Source organism: Cryptomeria japonica, chromosome 7, assembly GCF_030272615.1.
Source record: "Cryptomeria japonica chromosome 7, Sugi_1.0, whole genome shotgun sequence".
NCBI lineage: Eukaryota > Viridiplantae > Streptophyta > Pinopsida > Cupressales > Cupressaceae > Cryptomeria > Cryptomeria japonica.
In genome coordinates this window covers 647,127,022-647,148,537 of record NC_081411.1, presented here as the reverse complement: position 1 = coordinate 647,148,537, position 21,516 = coordinate 647,127,022, and the positions used below count along the sequence as shown (strand labels likewise).

General features: G+C 35.3%; 1 protein-coding gene across 1 annotated transcript in view; it reads left to right on the top strand.

Moving 5' to 3' along the window:
* LOC131856884 (GDSL esterase/lipase At2g42990-like) overlaps positions 1–21,516 on the top strand; it is a 74,551-nt gene that overhangs the window by 44,046 nt on the left and 8,989 nt on the right. Inside the window, exon 6 of the mRNA XM_059208840.1 lies at positions 20,089–20,227. Within this exon, the coding sequence (XP_059064823.1) occupies positions 20,089–20,227 (139 nt within the window). The remainder of the gene's footprint in view (positions 1–20,088; positions 20,228–21,516) is intronic.

The following is a 21,516-nucleotide window of genomic DNA, read 5'->3' as shown; positions in this document are numbered from 1 at the left end:
CCACCGGTTAACACAAATGTACAAACAGATATTGTGACACCGGTTAAGACTGAGAACATTGTATAGGATACTAACATTGAGGACACTTGTCCTCCAGATACTAATGTACAGGTTGAGGATACTGTTCCTAGAGAGGAACCAACAGTTGCACAAATTGCACCAAGTGGCAAAGCCACCAGTGCAAGTGAGGAGGCAATAAAATTTAATTCACCAGAGAAAACAAGGGAATCTGATAGGGAACTAGTTGCTGGCACATCATTATTGAAAATTGACACTTCTCTAGTGGAAAATAAAAACATCACAGAGATGAGTCCCACATAACTAATGATGATGGTTGTTGAGAAACTAATGAAGGAAGGAACCACAAACAAAGAGATTATAGATCAATCCATAACTATTTTGCACAGATTGGTCCCAGAATGTAAGATTGAGAATGAAGTGAGCCCTTCTAGGAAGCTTAAGGTAATAATATAGCACATCTCTAAAGATTTTCAATCATTAAAGTAGATCTCTGACCTGCAAGCACTTGAAATATTCACTTTGGCTAAAAGAGTCACTTTTGATCAGATCATTGAGAGAGAGAAGAAAAAGATTGAGGAGAAACTAATTTTGATAGAAAATTATTTGAAACAAGGTAATAACATATACAGGGTATGTTGCAATACTAAGATTATTACAACAAAAGTAGATGAAAAGATAAAAGAGATACAGGACAAAATTGCTAGTATTGCTAACTCTTTTGATGGACTAGTTTCACTGACAACATCTATTGATGGAAAAATTTTGACTTTTGAGAACCAAATTTCTGCTCTTGAAAAGGAAAGAGATAAGATCATTTAGAGGGCCAGAAGTCTCAGAGTTTTGGTGAGTCCAAGATTGGATTCACTTGGTGTACATAAGAGGGAATGCATGGATATGCTTGGTAAGCCCACACCAGGAGAAGTTAATGAGAAAGAATCACTTGCATATTTATTGAGTAGACTTGTATCTATCTCTGGCACATCCAAAACTAGTTGTGATACCTATATGGAGTTATTAGAGAAAGCTTACCTATAAATCTTGAAATTGGTCAAGCTCTAATAAGACATTTTTGGAGGTATTCAGTATACAATTATTATTCTTTGACATTCTTTTTACAATTTTTGGACATTGATGTCAAAGGGGGAGTAGTATAGATGTAAAAAAGAATAAAGGGTTGCATACAATAGGGGGAGTTACAGAGTTTATAGAATTTTTGAATTATTAAAGCATTTTGCATATTCAGCTTAGGGGGAGTAGGGTAGGATGAAACTGACAGTTGAAACCATGACCATTTTTTACATGAGTGTTGCCATCAATGACAAAGGGGGAGATTGTTGGAAATTGACTTTCTATTCGTTAGGTTTCATTATGTTGGCAACATGATTTTGGGTTTCGGCTTCATATGGTGTACCGACAGGCACTTCACAGACTCTACACCAACATTGGCACCGACAGGATAGAATATTTTTTTGGTCACCAGCAATGCAGGCCGACTTGGTATAGAAAAGGTCGTCGGTATTGGAGGCTAACATATCTTGGATCCAGCATCAGCAAATTGTTTTAATGCTTATTCATTTATATGGCCAACATGTAATATGATATTGTGTATACCTTTGTAAGTTGAAATAAGGCATGTAAATTGTATAGGGTATATATATAGGTCAACTTAATAGATCATTTTGTAATAGATATGGATATGGTTATGGACATGAAAATGTAATATGATGTGAAATCATTCTGAGAGACTATGTATGTGAGGAATTCATTATAAGGGTTATTCTGGTACTAAGGTTTAGGGTTTTAACCGGAACAGATAGAGGTTAAACCAAAATTGTACTCTAGCATAGGAAATGCTATATTAAGTAGTTCATACTTCTCTTGATTGTTGTCTGGATTGTTATGTAGTCAATAAGGCTCATATTGTGATGAGCAGTGTGCTCTAGGCTGTAAGCCTTCCTGCAAGTGCAGGCCCATCATATATTGTAATATCTCTTCATATGGCTAGTGAATTAATATTGTGGGTCACAAATCCCACCATGTTTTTTCCTCTTTGAGGTTTTCCACATATAAATTTGTGTGTTATGTTTCTCATTTTTGTGTTTGGCTTATTGGTTGCATTACTTCTTTCAATTCTGTTTATACTGGTATATCAGTTGTTGTATGAATGTTTTGTTAAGGCTAAAATCTACTATTTTAGTATAACAATGATTCCCCCCCCCCCCCCCCCTCTCAGTGTTATTGGTTTCCAACAATTTCAAATTTTAGGTCAATTGGGATGAATTCTAAAAAACAAGAAAAATACCCACTTTTTAGCTAAAAAGTGGACTCAACTTCTTGCACAAACCCATATCTAAACCTATCTCTCACCCTTCTACTCTGTATCTCCCCTTTATTATCTACCTAACTCAAACAAATTCTCTCCTCTCTATTTAACCTCTCTCCCTCCCCACCTCTCTCTCCTTCCCTCTCTCTACTTATCTCTATCTCCTCTCTTCATCTCCCTACATATTGTAGAGGAGAACAATTAGGGTTAGGGTTAAATTAAGATAATAAAACCACTAAGTAACCTAATTTACCAATACATTAAGGAGGAGACGAATCCAATAGATCTAATCTTGATAAATCTAGATTTTGATGAAATTGCAGACCTCCTAGATGGGGCTCTATCCTCCTTTGATTGAATTAAATTGAATTGTTGAATATTGGGGAAAGATAATTAATTATTGAAGAATTTTAATAGAAACAGTGAGCTAAAAATGTTGTACAGAGCCACCAAACTCAATCTAAGTATATCAAGATGATTCATATCTATTCTAGGAAGTTTGACCTAATATTTCGAGATTGTGTTGCTCCAATTCATCTCAGTCCTCTGGATTTCTCGCTATAAAAAGGTGAACCTGTTTATCCTTGCAAATCCTGTAGATCCTCCTAAACGCATCTATGTACCTTTTTCTTGCCCATAGAAAGAAGGGGGAAATTGTTGGGAATAGGGGTTTTCCTTAGGTCAAACCACAGTTTTGGAATTAACCATAAAATTGAATTGAAAGTGTAAATGACTTGTACTACATTAAAATAACTTCCTTTCGAGGGAAATAGTAAAATTTAATGAAACACTAACGATATACCTTTAATGAAGTTTCATTTGTCTCCACCAAGGAATTAGGGTTTGAAGTATATTTTTCATAAAACATATAACATGAATAACATCTCTGATGGTTGAATCTTGACTTCACTTCTGCTCTAATGCTTGATAGAAGACTGATTACTTGAATTTTTTAGAGTGTAGATCTTGATTTTGAATTCACTAGTTGATTTATTAGGTTTCAAATGAGAGGGGTAGACCTCCTTTTATACTTGCCATGTTAAAAAACTAATTGAATTTCTGACACATGCTGACATGGGTCTAGGTCCCCGCCCTAATTAGGTGACCGTTATGAGGCCCCAAAATGGGCCCTTTTTAGAGGACCATGGTACTGGTTGCCATGGTCCTAATTTAGGATGGCGCCCAACACCATGGTCCTATAAATCAAGGCTCCAAGATCAAGGGGAGACAATGATGATGGTGAAAAGTTGTGCTTGATAGTTGGTGTGACTAGAATCAATGGGCCTAAGATGATGATACGCCAAAGTGAGGCCTAAGCGAGGACAAAATTATAGGTGAGTACAATTTACGATGCTACAAATACCTCCCCTCACTCCCTTCCTACCTCTACTTCTCTATATACCTCTCCCTCTCTCTCTCTCTTTCCCTTTCTCTTTGTCCCACCTTCCCAACCTTTATTTATCTACATAAATCTCCCTCTCTCCCTCATTTTCCCTCCCTCCTTTCCTCTATTTCTCTTTATCTCACTCTTTATCTCCCCAAAGTTGTATACATATCTCTCCCTATCACTACCCCTCTCTACCTCTCTATCTCACTCTCCTCTCCACACCAAGATCTCTCTCTCTCTCTCTCTCTCTCTCTCTCTCTCTCTCTCTCTCTCTCTCTCTCTCCTTCACTTTGCATACTCTTTCTATCTCTAATTACTTATCTTTATCTAATCTCCCTCTCTTTCAATACCTCTCCTTCCCTCCCTCACTCCAACTCCCCTCTCCCCTTTTGTCTATCTCACCTCTCTCTATCTCTCTTCTTCCCTTTATATCTCTCTATTTCTATTTTCCCCCTCTCAACATATCACTATCTCCCCTCTCCCATTCTCTTTCTCTATATATCTTTGAAAGGGAAAATAACATGCAGTACCAAGAAAGAGCTAATCAATGAGCAATTGTTTGAAGGTATAATATTACCAAAAAAATGAGAAGCCAAAATCAAGAGAAGGCACACCATAATCCAAGAAAGAGACATGATTTTTAAGGGGGAAAAAGATAAGAAAAAATCCCCATGATTATGAAGATGGCATAAAGCCTAATAAAATAAAATGACAGAAAGAGAGAATGAGCTTAGCATAGAGATGCTTCCATGGAAGAAAAGATAGGAGAAGTATCTCTTAAATAGAGATGAGGAGAGGACTTACATTATAACTCCCAACTCTATGAATTCCACCATTCATAATATTTGTGTGCAATATGTCACAATCCTCTTAAGGAGGAAATATAATAATCCACATATTCAGAATAAATAAAATGAGTTGTGATAACTCAAATAAGACAAAGGACTTGTAGGGATTCCTTAAGAATATTCCTACAAGTAACAACTAAAATGAAATTGACTTTACCAAGTAAATATTAATTCCCAACACCCCCCCTTAAGCTTTACTTAGGGAGTTTACATCAAAACCTTCAATGGGTTGCAATCCAAGAATAGTAAAAAAGTGGTTTGGTGAGAAAATTTGAATCTTGATCTACACCTTTATATTATAGAAGATAAATGTGTTTGTCTTCAATTTGATCTGTAATGAAATATTGTCAAAGAGTAATGCGGTAGCCCCAAATCTTCAAGTAAACTTGTTAGCCATAAAGATTCTTTGAATATTTTTACAACCTTTATTCCAACTTCGGTAGAGACAAGACAAGTAGATTGATGTTGTTTACTATTCCATGAGATAACACTTGATACAACAAGAAAACAATATCCACAAGTAGATCTCCCATCATTGGGATCTCCCCCTACATTTGAATCAAAATATAATTTTTTTGTAAATTCACAATTTGCATAATAAAACAGACCAACATGAGGAGTACCTTTAATAAATTTTAGAATTCTCTTTGTCACTCAAAATAAGATTTATGAGGTTTAGAGATGAATCGATAAGCTAAACCAAAATCAAATGCTTACTTTCCATTACACCAATGTGTCGAGGTGTATAGGGAATGGGTAGCTCATGATCAAAACCAAGTTGTTTTAAAGAACCATTGACAAAATTATTGACAGATGCCTTATCATAATCCATTATAAGAATTATGAGTTTAAAATCATATTGCCTTTCAAAAAATATAAGAAATTCAACAAAAATAATTTCAAGAACATGATCCTTACTATGAAGAAAAGAGATCCAAGTTCATAATCATCAATAAATGTAAGTGCATACCATAATTTGGATGGAGGTATTGTCCATGGGTCCCAAAAAGGTTACCATGAATGAGATGCAATTGAAGTGCCCTCCATGGTTAACCTTAAAAAAAGAGGGCTCCCTACACATCTTACAAAAAAAACATGTATCTATGTGCATACAATGAGATGGTATAATACCATATTAGAAATTTTGCAAAAAGGTAAAATTGTTAGCATTTCATGCTAATCATAGAAATCAATAATAATACTCATCAAAGCAAAATTGTGAGAAAACTCATAATACTTGAGCAAATTATAATATAGCATTAGCAATGACATTATAGGTTTTGGATCAATAATATGGTACATATCTTTGTAATTTCTAAGTTAATGCTAACATATTTGCAAAATTTTGAATAATAGATTAGATTGAAAAAATAATAATCATCCCCTTTATTTTTTATAAAGATAAACAGGTTTTACAAGGACCCGAAACCCAAAGTTTTATAGACCAAGGCCAACAGCCAAACAAAAATTAAACAAAAGAGAAATAGGGGACAAACGCCACACAATCCCAAAGCCAAAAACAACACGAAAAGCCCCCAAAAATAGGAAAAAGAACTCAATTGAGAGAGTGCACTAGTTCAGAATTCTTCTGAATAATCTTCTTGTTGATTTTCTCCAGATCCTTAATGATGAATCTAGAGATACCTTGGTCCTTGCTCCAGCTCCTGGTCCTAGTATAGGGACCTGAGATAGTCTTCATAATTCTCCCCTTTGTTGAAATAAGATTGAAAATAATTAAATTTTTTTGACACAATACATTATTTTGAAAAAAAATTAAATTTTTGTTTATCAAATTGTTTTAAGACTACACTAGATATATAAAGAAAGACTATTCTTATTATTTTTTTTATGAATGAAAATGACTTTCATATAAGAATTAAGAAAGAAAAAAAATATATAGCAAAAAGAACTTAAATGGAAACTTGTAAGAATAAAGTTGAAAGAAGATATTTTTAAATAAATGATTGTAGCATCCTAAAATTGCACCCCTTTGCAATTTTGACTATATTTGGGGCCCTAACCTTAGTGTTCTCATCCTCATGCTTGATCCGGACCTATTTATGCCTCTACCATGCAAAATTGTTCATATTATATCATTTCAACTTGCATAACACCTTAACCCTAGCCCAAATATGTGGTAGGACCAGGGTGTGGTGCCTTGGTCCCCACTGGGACTATGGTGCCATGCCATTGTCCTCTTTAGGTGGCCGCTAATTCGAACCCTTTTCCCTATCCAAGATTTGGGTAGGAATCTCCTTCCCATGTCAGCCTATGTCAAAAATTAATATGTTTGACGACAGACAAGTATATAAAGAGGTCTTCCCCTCTCATTTGGATATACACCAATTAGGAAAGGAGATAGGTGTGTTGGCATATGTTGGATTTGGTTAAGTGTTGTTATTGATGTCAACACTGTATCCTGGTTGGACATATCCCAGTTAGACTTGGTGTTTATCTTGGTATTGGCTTTGATTTTGATCCTGTATGATCAGATCCTTAGATGTGGTTTTGGATACTTATTCAGGATGTTTATATGCTTTCCATATTCTATTGGTTCATGTTTTGGTGCTCCAGTAACTATCGCTTATGTTCCCGGTTGATATTTCTTGGTACTGGTTAGCTTTATCGCTTAGCAATATTTGATGTTTTGATCAAATGATTTTGGTCTGGCTTATGGAATCAGTTTCTATCATGTTGAAGGTTCTTCTTGATCATGTCTTGAGTGTTTGGTGACTTTGTATTAGTTGGTGTGTTGTTATGGTGGTCCTATTTGGATCCAGTTTAACTTTTTGTGTTATTACACTAAGGGTTTCTACCGGTTGGTGAAACGTGCTGAATTTTGGTCTTAATGGAATTTCCGATGGAAATAATTGTTTGGATATTTGAATTAGGTCCATGATATGTAATGTAAATCATAATATTGGTCTGGTGGTACCTGTTGGCCATTTGGAGGAATTGATTATGTGTTGCATTAATGTTTTGTCATTGATGTCAACACTAGCTATTTTCATGATAATGAACATGAGTTGAAGATATTTGATGTTATGGACTGGCTTAATGTAACGTGTGGATTGGACCTCTCGATGTGTTAACAAGATGTCTTATGGTTTGGATACTAATTTTTTGGTCTAAGGCCGACATGTTTTGTAATTATGTAATTGGTTTATTGTCTGGTGGCCGACTTGATTGCTTATGGTCAAGGGTATGTATATATATGATCCAAGATCTCATTGTAGATGATATCAGAATATAGGAAAGGCATATGGATATGTAATGTGCAAATAATGTAATATCATTCAGAAAGAGGTTTTGGTCAATCATTGGAGATCAAATTGGCTCTATCTAAGAGGATTTAGTCCTTCGGTATTGAGCTTAACTAGAACTATATTCAGGAATAGGAGATGCTATCTTTGGAGTTCATTCGTTCTTCTGCATTGTAGTCTGGATTTCTATGTAGTCAGTGAGACTCCTTTTGTGATGAGCAGTGCACTCTAAGTTTTTGGCCTTCCTACAAGTGTAGGCCCCTCAATTGTAATTCACATACTTGCTGCAGAAGTATTATCTGATTGTGGGTAGGCTTCCCACCATGGTTTTTCCCTTTACTGGGTTTTCCACGTATAAATCTTGGTGTCATGTGGATGGTATTTATTCTCTGATTATTGTTTATGCTTAATTGATTTATCCGTTATTCCGGTATTTGGTTTAAGCATTCTAGTATTAAATTTTTAATTGCTAAATGTTTTGGTAATTTGTGACAACTGATTCATCCCCCACTCTTAGTTATCTTTCAGTTATTTAAACTGTCTAACAATTGGTATCAGAGCTCTTGTCCTCTCTACAGAAAGCTTAACAACTTGAAGAAGATCCTAAGGTATCAGACTCTGCTTGTGGTTCCAGAAATGGGAAGGAATGGGTGTTCTTGGCTATCAAGGAAGATGCTCTGGCACTGGAAGAGAATGTACCTGAAGAGAAGGCACTTGTTGCTAAAATTGAAGATAAGGATGAATGGGTAATTGATAATGGATTTTCACATCATATGACTGGAGATAAAGGGAAGTTTCTATCTTTGCAAGAATGTGATGGCAGACTAGTTAGATTTGGAGATGACAAAGCATGTATGATCAAAGGAAAAGGAACTATATCATTGGATGGTAAGCACAATACTGATAATGTTTATTAGGTTGAAGGTTTGAGGCATAATCTTTTGAGTGTAGGTCAATTGGTGGATAAGGGATTTCAATTATAGTTCAAGGATGGAAAATGAAAAATCATTAACAAATCTGGTTTGGATATTACAACCGGTACACAGACAAAAGGTAATATATTTCATTTAAATTTTGGTGACAAGACATGTTTGATTGCAAAAATTGATGAGATTTCACTATGGCATAAAAGGCTATGTCATGTGAATTTTGATTGCATTGTAAAGATTAGTTCAACTAAGGCAGTTAGAGATATAGCTAAGATTGTGAAGCCCTATAATTTGGTATGTAAAGAATTTCAAATGGATAATAGGTCAGAAACTCTCTTAAGAGTATACAAGATAAATCTAATGATGTTCTTGATATTATTCATACTAATTTGTGTGGCCCTGGTAGAGTTAAAAGTTTTCAAGTTTATAGATATTTTATGTTAATCATTGATGATTATTCCAGAATGATGTGGGTTACTTTTCTAAGGGAGAAATCTGAGGCTTTTGAAAATTTTAAAAATTTTAAAGATAAAGTTGCGACAGAGACAGGATTGAAGATTAAATGTTTAAGGTCACATCATGGTGGAGAATTCACATCCGGTGAGTTTAATAACTTTTATGAGAATCATGGTATAAGGAGACAATTTTTTACTCCCCAAACACCTGAGCAGAATGGAGTTGTGGAAAGGAAGAACAAAACTATCTTAGATGCTACTGGAACAATGATGATGGAAGATAGTATACCTCATATCTACTGGAGAGAGATGGTGAGCACAATGGTTTATACATTCAACATAGTACATATCAAAGGAGAAACTGATAAGACACCTTATGAATTATGGTTTGGCAATACACCTATAGTTAAGTATTTTAGAATCTCTGGTAGTAAATGTTATATCAGGAGAGATGATATCATTGGCAAATTTGATCTAGATGTGATGAAGGCATATTTCTTAGTTATTCTAATGAAAGCAAAGAATATAGATGTTATAACAAGAGATTGCAGAGAATTGTGGAGAGTGCTAATGTCAAGATGGATGAGCTGAATAGAAGTCAAATCAGATTTTATGAGCAAGAACCGGCGGTGGAAAAGATTATAACTGAACTAGTAGCACCTTTACCAGAATAGATTGTTCAACCAGTTACTCTAGCAGTATCAGAAAATTCAATGGTAACTAAAGAACCGGGAAGAGGAACAGAGAGTCATAAGACCCCTAGGTATGTGAGATTGAATCGTTTTGAAGATCATATCATTGGGGATATAAACAATGTAGTGATGACAAGAAGAAGAATGGAAACTAATGAGGTATGTTTAATTTCTCAAGTTGAACCGGTATCAGTAATTGAAGCATGTAAAGATGAATGTTGGTTGAAAGCTATGGAAGATGAATTAGATCAGATTGAGAAAAATAACACATGGACTTTAGTTCCCTGACCTAAAAATAAGAATGTTATTGGAACTAAATGGGTTTTTAGGAATAAATTGAATGAAGATTGTCAAGTTGTAAGGAATAAGGCTAGATTGGTTTGTAAAGGATATTCTCAGAAGGAAAGAATTGATTATGGTGAGACTTTTGCACCTGTAGCTAGGATTGAAGCTATAAGATTATTTCTTGCCTATGTTGCCCATAAAAACTACAAGGTTTATCAGATGGATGTTAAGTGTGCATTTCTGAATGAGGATCTTCATGAGGAAGTTTAGATTGAGCAACCTGATGGTTTTGCACTTTCATATGAAACAAACATGTTTTGCAAGTTAAGGAAAGCTTTATATGGATTGAAACAGGCACCTAGAGCTTGGTATGAAAGGTTGGATAAATATCTTTTGAAGCTTGGCTTTACTAAGGGTAATGCTTAGAGTAATCTATATTATAAGGTCACTGATGATGATATACTGATTATTCAAGTATTTTTTGATGACATTTTTTTGGAGGTGAAGATAAGTTATGCATGAAATTTTCTAAAAATATGTAGAAGGAATTTGAAATGTCTATGATTGGGGAAATGAAATTTTTCTTAGGTTTGCAGATTACTCAGACTGATAAAGGTATTTTCATCTGTCAAACTAAGTATGCTAGGGAATTGTTGAAGAAATTTTGTATGGTAGATTCTAAACCGGTAAGTACTCTTATGGTTGCATGTGATAAAATGACAAGGAAAGATGTTTCTGTATCAGTAAAGCCTACAAGATACAAATCTATGATTGGAGGTCTTCTATATTTGACTCAGATTAGGCGTGACATAATGAATGTTGTTTGTATTGCATCTAGATTTCATAGTGATCCTAGAGAAAATCATGAGTGTGGTCAAAAGGATTTTTAGATACTTGCAAGGTACATCTGAATATGGTTTGTGGTACCCTAAGGATGATGACTTTACTTTATGTGCATATACAGATGTAGATTGGGTTGGTGATATTGATGACTGAAAAAGTACGTCTGGTGGAGCTTTCTTTCTTGGAAAGAAATTGGTTTCATGGATTAGAAAGAAGCAATCATGTACTTCTTTATCTACTACTGAAGATGAGTATGTTGATGCTTCTACTAACTGTACACAAGTTCTATGGATGAAGCAAATGTTGAAGGATATCAAAGTGCATTGCACAGAACTAGTAGTTATTCACTGTGATAACTCTGTTACTATTGACATATCAAAGAAACCAGTATTTCACTATAATACAAAGCACATATCTATCAAGTATAACTTTTTGAAGGAGAAGGTGGAAGAAAATGAAGTTAGACTGGTTTATCTGAACACTAAAGAGAAGATTGTAGATATTTTCAGCAAACCTTTGCCTGAAGAATAATTTGAGTACTTGAGAGACTAGGGGTTTTTGCCCCTCTGAGAGAGAATTGATTGATGTTATTTATGAGTTTGGTATGCATTATCAGTTATATTATTCATTATGTCCTTGATGTGAGGATGCTATTGCTCAAGGGAGTAGTTTTTACTTTGGTGTTTTTGTCAGATTTTCGGCATTGATGTCAAAGGGGGAGTGATATATGTAAAAAATAGAGCTTTACAAAGATATTATTCATAGGGGGAGTTTGGTCTTTGTTTCAATACTTCATTGCTATATCGTTAAGTGGGAGATTGTTGGTTGTCTTCCATTGGGGGAAACTGTTGGCATATGTGCAGAGTTTGATGATATGATGATATTGTATGTTGTCATTGATGTCAATATGCTTAAGTATGAACCGCTATATTGAAGTAAGCAAATTGGCAAGAGAACCAGTATGATGGTATGAAGTGAACCAGTATGATGATGTGAATCGGTATATGTGAAAAGGTGAAGTGGTATGTTGGAATGTGAACCAGTATATGCAAAGTTTGTATCAGGGTTTCATTTGATATGACTACTAGTTGGTAGTCTTGGCTTCAGGGTTTCTGGATAGTGCATTCCAAGTCTGTGTGATTCGATCGATGACATCCTGTGATGGGTTAGCATTGAAATGAAGAACAAATTGTGTTTCCATGTCAGCCTTGTGCGTGTGAAGGATTTCCTTGAGGATCTTGCATGAAGAAGATTGATTCTATCTACCTTGGGAATGTGCGAAGTCTCAGTAAACGATGGAGAGCGCGTGATGGGTTATCAACTTCCAGAAGTGGCAAAGAATGAATGATGGAGAATGTCTTGATATTTGTTCAAGATTGTTTTACATTATGCAATGTGATTGAACAGTCAAGATTGGACCGATTGTATTGTTAACCTAGATGCTTAGGGTTTTAGATTTTGGCTACCAACCTAATTGTTGTCTATAAGGTCGATGATGATTCTCATTTGAAGTTGTTGGCAAATGTTGTTTGTGTATCCAAGTGAAGAGATACTTGATTCTTGTGAGACCGGTGCAGTGAGTATAGATCTGTAGAGTGTGATTGCAGATGTAAAGGAACTAAAGTGGATATGCCTTGGAATTGAGTGTTGTTATCAAGATCAGTGTATTACCTGTTGACTTCTAACCATTTCAATAGTTGGAAAATCCCTTTACCAGGTAGCTTTAACAGGATTTTGATAAATCCTTTAACAGGGTGACTCAAAATCATTGATTTTTTTAAATCCTCTGACAAGGTAACCTTTAACAAGGTTTTAACCTTTAACCGGGTATTTATCCATCCCTTAACCGGGTGATCCCTAGCAAGATTAGTTCCTAGAAGAACTTGTTGTAAAGTCCTTAACCAGATTAGGCTCCTAACAAAGCGGACTTCAGAAGAGTTCAAGAACAACTTGTGGGTATTCATCCCCACCGTGGTTTTTCCCAGTTGGGTTTCCATGTGAAAAATAAGTGTGTCATGTGTGATGATTTTTCATGTGATGATTAGTATTTTCTGTTAAGTGGTAAAGCATGATGATCCAGTGGTCATTTTTTATCTGATGTATTACTTGTTTATGCATATGGGTGAAGTCAAAATGAGATATTAGGTTTTGTGAAGATCTAAGTGTTACCGGTTTATGTCTTTCTCAGTCGTAATGTGTTTTACGAGTATTGCCCTGATTTAGATCGGTGATGTTGTTTACCAGTTAGTGCAGTCTTTGTTGTTTAAGTTGTTTAAGGAAGTTTTTGTGTATACTGATTTAGCCCCCCCCCCTCTCAGTATTTGTTGAGTATTTATTGTTCATCGTTATTCATCAATTGGTATCAGAGCGTCCTCTAGGTCCTCTATGTTTCAGGCTTAACCGCTTGAGGAAAAGATCCTATTCTAATGATGAAGAGGGAAGGTCCTAAGTTCAACAGAGATAACTTTAAGATATGGAAGGACAGAATGAAGATATACATTAAAAGCATGGGTGCTCAACACTGGAACTATGTTGAGAATACTTATGTTGTCCCTACTGGTACTCTCACCGATGATCAAAGAAGAGAAATTCAGGAGAATGGGAAAGTCATGGAAGCTCTTATCAGCAGTTTATCTTATGTTGAGTTTATAGATGTTCAGGAAAAAGACAATCCCAAAGATGTATGGGATACTTTGGAGTCTATCTATAGCAGTGATGAGCATGTGAAGCAAGCTAAGGAAGAAAGCCTTAGAGGAAATTTTGAAGACATGTGGATGGTTGAAGGAGAGACCATTCAACAATATGGGATCTAAGGATTAAAACTATTGTTGGAGACATCAAGAGTGCAGGAGGTACAATGGATGATTCCACCATTGTTAGCAAAGTTTTGAGATCCTTATTACCGGTCTATGCAATAAGGGTTGTTGTTATTCAGGAGTTGAGATCTATTGACAAGACAATGGTGTCCTAGATTCCATCATTACTAAGTTGACCACATATGAGCTAAACAGTTATGATGGCAGTGTTTAGAAGACTGATTCAGCCTTTAGAGCATCTGTTGCACTATCTAGAAAGGGAAAAGAAGCTAGTACCAGCTATGAACCTAGACAAAGCAGAGATATGGATGATGAGGAGATCTTGATGGAATTTGAAGCTCTTCTGACAAAGAGACTTCCTAAGGGAACTGGAAAATACATAGGTAAGCTTCCTTTGAAATGTTTTTCTTGCAATAGGATAGGACACATTGCTGTCAACTATCCTAATAGTGATAACAAGGACAAACCGAAGAAGTTCAAAATGTTCAAAGGAGGAAATAGGAGAAACTGTCTTGTTGAAGTTGATGAAGGTGTCACTGATGATGAATTAGAAGATGAAGAAAGTGAAGACATAGTGTTTGTAGCTGTTAAGGAAGATGTGTCAGATAAGAAGGCTCTTCTCTCCTGCTTTGATAATTATAATGAGTGGATTATTGACAGTGGTTGTTCTCACCACATGACTAGTGACCGGAGAAAGTTTTTATCTTTGGAAGAGTATGATGAAGGTGTAGTCCAATTTGGTAATGATGCACCATGTATGGTAAAAGGAAAAGGGTCTATCTCTTTAAATGGAAAAAGCAGTGTTGATAATGTGTATTGGGTAGAAGGTCTCAGGCATAACCTTTTGAGTGTTGCTCAGCTGAATGATAAAGGGCTCACTCTGGAATTCAAAGATGGAGTATGCAAAATAAAGGGAAAGAGTGGTGAACTGATGGCCACCGATATGCAGACCAAAGGTAACTTATTTCAGTTAAATACAAATATCACTCAATGTCTAATTGCTAAGTTTGATGACAGTTGGATATGGCATAGGAAACTCTACCATGTAAATTTTGATAATATTGTGAAGGCCAGTAAGATCAAGGAAGTTAGAGGATTGCCTGTGATGAACAAATCAGAGAATCCTTTGTGCAGAGAATGTCAACTAGGGAAAATGTCTTCCTCAACCTTCAAAGGTAAATCTTTCACAACATATAATTTACTTTATCTTGTGCATACTGATTTGTGTTGTCCTATGAAAACTAGGAGTGTTCAGGGAGATAGGTACTTTATGATTCTTACTGATGATTGCTCAAGAATGATGTGGGTCACATTCTTGAAAGACAAGTTTGAAGCTTTTGGAAAGTTCAAAGCCTTCAGAGTACTAGGTGAAAAGGAAAGCGGTAAGAGGATCAAGTGCCTTAGAACCGACCAAGGAGGTGAGTTCACTTCTGGACAATTCAATAAGTACTATGAAGAGAATGACATCAAGAGGCAACTGTCTACCCCTCAGACTCTACAGTAGAATGGCCTAGCAGAAAGAAACAACCGAATTGTAGTTGAAGCAGTCGGAACAATGCTGATTCAAGGGAAGGTTGCTCACACTTTTTGGAGAGGAGTGGTGAGCATTGCAGTCTACACTATGAACTAGGTACTCATCAAGAAAGGTAAGGATAAAAATCCTTATGAGTATTGGATAGGTAAGACTCCTGTAGTAAGCTACTTTAGAGTGTTTGGTAGCAAGTGTTATATTAAGAGAAGTGAACACCAAAGCAAGTTTGATGCAAAATGTGATGAGGGAATATTCCTAGGGTATTCCACCAAGAGCAAAGCTCTTAAGTGTTTTAACAATAGGACTCAAAGAATTGTTGAAAGTATGAATGTTAGAGTTGATGAAACCTTTGAGAAACCTGAGGAAACTGGGAGTGAGTGAGTAGTAGATGAATTAGATGTAACCTTCTAGGAACCGGTTGCAAAACAACCAAGTACCAGTAATAGTGCTCCTACACCTGTAGATGTTGATGAAGATGAGGATGAAGAGGAAAAGCAAGAGGAATCAGTTAAGATCATTCCTAGGTGTGTAAAGCTACATCATGATCCAATGTAGATAATAGGAGATAAGGATGTAGGAATTCTTACAAGAAGAAAGGTCAAAGAAAATTCTTACATGATTTCTGAATTTGAGAATAAAACATTTAAAGAGGCACATAAAGATGAAGACTGGATTAAGGCCATGGAAGAGGAACTTGACCAGATAGAAAAAAATGGTACATGGTCTTTGGTACCCAGACTTGAGTATAAAAATGTTATTGGCACCAAATGGGTTTTTAGAAACAAGTTGAATGAAGATGGCACAGTGGTAAGAAACAAAGCAAGATTGGTATGTAAGGGATATGCTCAAGAAGAAGGAGACGACTATGGAGAAACCTTTGCTCCAGTATCTAGATTGGAAGGAGTTCGAATTCTACTTGCATATGTAACCTTCAAGGGATTCAAAGTGTATCAAATGGATGTTAAATCTGCATTCCTGAATGGAATACTTGAAGATGAAGTGTATATGGAGCAACTAGATGGGTTTTCCCTATCAGAAGATAGTGATATGGTATGTAGGCTACATAAAGGCTTATATGGATTGAAGCAAGCACCTAGAGCATGGTACGAATGTTTACACTCCCATCTTTTGAAGATCAGATTTGAAAGAACAAGTGAAGATAGCAATATCTATCTGAAGTCAAAAGGAGATCAGATTCTGATCTGTGAAGTGTTTGTTGATGACATAATTTTTGGTGGAGATGACAAGATGAGCCATGTATTTGCAGATGGGATGAAGAAGGAATTTGAGATGTCACTAATCAGAGAGATTAGGTTCTTAATTGGACTATAGATTCAAAAAATGAAAGATGATATCTTTATCACTCAGTCCAAGTATGTCAAAGAGGTGTTGAAGACCTTTGGCATGGAAGACAGCAAACCGGTTGGTACACCAATGATGACTGGTTATAAATTGTCAAAAGAAGATGACTCAACATTGGTGAATGAGAAGGAATATTGGTCAATGATTGGTAAGTTGCACTATGTATTACACAGCAGATTGGACATTGCACATGTAGTGGGTATTGCTACACGTTTCCAGAAAAGTCCAAGAGAATCTCACTTGGTAGCAGTCAAATGGATTCTTAGATATCTGAAGGGAACTATAGATCATGGATTGTGGTATCCATATAGTAATGATTCCACTCTCAAAGTATTTACAGATGCCGATTAGGCTGGTAATGTGGACGACTAGAAGAGCACAACCGATGGTGCATTCTTTCTTGGTGGTAGACTAGTCTCATCGATGAGTAAGAAGAAGAGTTGTATCTCTCAGTTTACAGCAGAAGCAGAATATGTAGCAGCATTTATAAACTACACTCAGACAATTTGGATGAAGCATGTATTAAGTGGTTTAAAAGTCCCTATATCTGAACCGGTGAGTATATTTTGTGACAACACAAGTGCAATTAATATTTCCAAGAATCCAGTATTGCATGCTACAACCAAGCACTTCACTTTCAAGTATCATTTCTTGAGGGAGAAATTTTAGAACAAAGAGGTTGTATTGGAACATGTTTCCAGTAAGGAGTAGTTAGCATATATATTCACCAAGCCTCTACCGAAGGCTACATTTACCTATTTAAGAGGTGAATTAGGGGTGTTGCCCCTTCAAGAGGTGAACTAGAGGTATGTGCTCCACATCAGTCAGGTATTGCATTGTCAAATCTTTTCAGGATTGGTGTGTTGAAGGATGCTAATCCTTAGGGGGACCAACATAGTGGAACATGGATGTTTGTGCCTCCACTTTGGCATTGTTGTCAAAGGGGGAGAAGATGTGAAGCAGAGAAGATATCTGCAGTATTGGCTACACATAATATGGAAGAGATTGGGGAGAAGATGTGAAGCAGAAAGATATCTTTGTATATTGCCATCAATGCCAAAGGGGGAGATTGTTGGCATATGTGCAGAGTTTGATGAAATGATGATATTGTATGTTGTCATTGATGCCAATATGCTGAAGTATGAACTGGTATATTGAAGTAAGCAAACTGGCAAGAGAACCAGTATGATGGTATGAAGTGAGCTGGTATGATGATGTGAACCGGTATATGTGAAAAGGTGAAGCAGTATATTGGAATGTGAACTGGTATATGCAAAGTTTGTATCAGGGTTTCATTTGATATGACTACCGGTTGGTAGATTTGGCTTTAGGGTTACCGATTGATGCATTCCAAGTCTGTGTGATTCGACCGATGACATCCTATGATGGGTTAGCATTGAAATGAAGATCAAATCGTGTTGCATGAAGAAGATTGATTCTATCTACCTTGGGAATGTGCGAAGTCTTAGTAAATAGTGGAGAGTGCGTGATGGGTTATCAACTTCCAGAAGCGGCAAAGAACGAATGATGGAGAACGTCTTGAGATTTGTTCAAGATTGTTTTACATTATGCAATGTGATTGAATGGTCAGGATCAGACCGACTGTATTGTTAACCTAGATGATTAGGGTTTTAGGTTTTGGCTACCGACCTAATTGTTGTCTATAAGGTCGATGATGATTCTCATTTGAAGTTGTTGGCAAATGTTGTGTGTGTATCCAAGTGAAGAGATACTTGATTCTTGCCAGACCGGTGTAGTGAGTAGAGATCTGTAGAGTGTGATTGCATATGTAAAGGAACTAAAGTGCATCTTCCTTGGCATTGAGTGTTGTTTTCAGATCAGTGTATTACCTGTTGACTTCTAACCATTTCAGCAGTTGGAAAATCCCTTTACCAGGTAGCTTTAACAGGATTTTTGTAAATCCTTTAACAGGGTGACTCAAAATCATTGAGTTCTTTAAATCCTTTGACAGGGTAACCTTTAAAATGGTTTTAACCTTTAACCAGGTATTTAGCCATCCCTTAACCAGGTGATCCCTAGAAGGATCGGTTTCTAGCAGAACCTATTGTAAAGTCCTTAACCGGATTAGGCTCCTAACAGAGCGGACTTCAGATGAGTTCAAGAACAACTTGTGGGTATTCATGTTGTGCCCAAACTTTTGGACAAAAAATAGAACAACAAATTTTTTTTCATAGTCTACATTAAAATGGAATCAATAGGGTTTTGTCTCAACTAAGATGTAAGTAGAATTGTTCACTAATATTGGATTAACTAACTCACTCAAAAAGGGGACATTAATAATGAGGGTTGATTATTCCCTAAGAGGGTCCTCGCAAATTTAATTAGTTAATTTAATTATCTTAAATAAATTGCCGCTAATTAAAGTTGAGGGGTATTTAAATATCTTGATTGCATATAAGACATCCCATGCCAAAAACAAGGATATGCTATCCTAAATTAAAAAATTTATTAATTGGGCGCATGCAAATTCGTTATTTAAATTTAACTAATAAGGTTACAAATTTAATATTGTTATTTGCCAAATAAATCTAAATTATACTATAGCCAATTTTAATCTCCCCCAAACCTTCAACTTTCGACTAATAAATCATTTGGCCAAAATTGGCCATATAGGCTAAAAATTCGTTTAGAATAATTAGTATTTCTCATTTACAAATTTTCCCCAAATTAATTTTATCTTGACGTCCCTATTTAATTAAATATAAAAATTACCTATGAAATATCTTTATTAAAAAAAACACTTGATAAAATTACGTCAATTATGCGATATGAGAACTATATAAAAATTAATAAAATAAAATAAAATAGGTTTTCACTTAACCTCAAATATATATATATATATATATATATATATATATGTATGTATGTATGTGTGTATGTATGTATGTATGTAAAAATATAGCATATATATAAATTATATATATATAAACAATTTGGATGAACAAATCTATATTTAAACTTATTTATACATGTATATTTCTTTAATAAAATGAACCAACTATGCCCATTAAATATTAAAAGTCAACTCATAAATAACCCTAAATTTTAAGTTATAATTTAAAAACTTAATTCAAATTCTCTCTCATATATTTTTACATGCAAACCCTAACCCGAATATGGGCTAGGGTTGCATTTTTATTTTACTTTGTTATTTAAATGCTAACCCTAACCCGTAATTGGGTTAGGGTTGCATTTCTTTGCATCAAGTATTCTACTATCTTTTTTTTATTCTTTTTACCTTAACCCGAAATGGGGTTAGGGTTTATAATATTTTATTTTAATTATGAGAGTTTTTGTGTGTACTGTGTGTAGTGTGTAGGTTTGATGGCCATGAGGCGACAACCGAATTGAGGCAAGGCGACGACCGAAGGAAGGGGCAGAGGTCGAGGGAGGGTTGGGAGTTCACAGTGATGGGCTCCCACGGACGCCACTATGCGTACACACAGTGGCGGTCGGTGTAGTCCACTGTGCGTACACATAATGATGGGCAGTGCCATCCACTATGTGTAAACACAGTGGCGGGTGGTATCGTCCACTGTGTGTAAATATAGTGGTTCGGCCCGTGAGCTGTCCACTGTGTTAACACACAGTGGTTCGGCCCTATGCCCTTTATTTATTTAATTTTTTTTGCTTTTTTTTTTTTATAGTATTTAAAACGTATACATACATATACATATATAGATGTATGCATATATGTGTGTGTGTGTGTGTGTGTGTGTGTGTGTGTGTGTGTGTGTGTGTGTGTGTGTGCATAAACAGATTCAAACATATATCTTTGTTTATATTTATGTACATTTTATATATATATATATATATATGCATATCAAACTCTTAAGGTTAGGATTTTTATTTTTTTTCAAAGAATAAATTTAGACATTAACATAGATAGATATACAGGCAGCCCTTAGATAGATATAGTTATATAATTTTTTTTTGAAATGATTTATCTAACATGAACAGATTAACTTATATCCTCATGCCTAAGACTAAATCTACAATAATTTCTTTTTTTTTAAACAACAATACATTTTATGACAGTAATGATAGCAGCAAGCTTAAAAAACTTTAAATAAGTTTATTTATTATTTTTGTTTTGTTTATAGACTAATTTTCTGCAATGAATAAACAGGAATAAAAATGACAGTAATAAATATGACTGTAGGAGCACTTTTAACTTCAAATAGATATCCATAGGAAAAGTAAATTTACATGGTTCTACTTTAGCTTTTTTTTTTGTTCTAAGTAAAATAAAATGACAGTAAACAACAACATTTAAATATTTGCAGGAAAATAATTAAAACATTTTCATTTCTTTTTCTGCATCTTTTTTTTTAATATATAAATTGCAGAGACAAATAACAACATATTTCAGTTTAAGACAGAATTAAATAAGAATAACAACAGCATAATATTTTACAGAATTTAAATAAAAATGTTTTTCTGATATGAATGGTTTGAACACAAGTTGTCAACTTTTACAAATGGGTAAAATACCCACTTAGTCTCTCATTCCTAATGAATGAGCACTTAACTAAATAACACATTTCTTTCTTTAAAATAATTACAACAAATACATTCTTATTTCTTCCTTCAACTAAAAACAAATCTGCAACATCCTAGCTTTCTTTCCTCTTTCCAAGCAACCTGCATACAAAATATAAGGTTGTGACCATGGGGTGCTCACCTCCCAGCCACCCCCGAGCTTGGAGAACCAAGTCCTAGATGGGTTACACTCAAGAA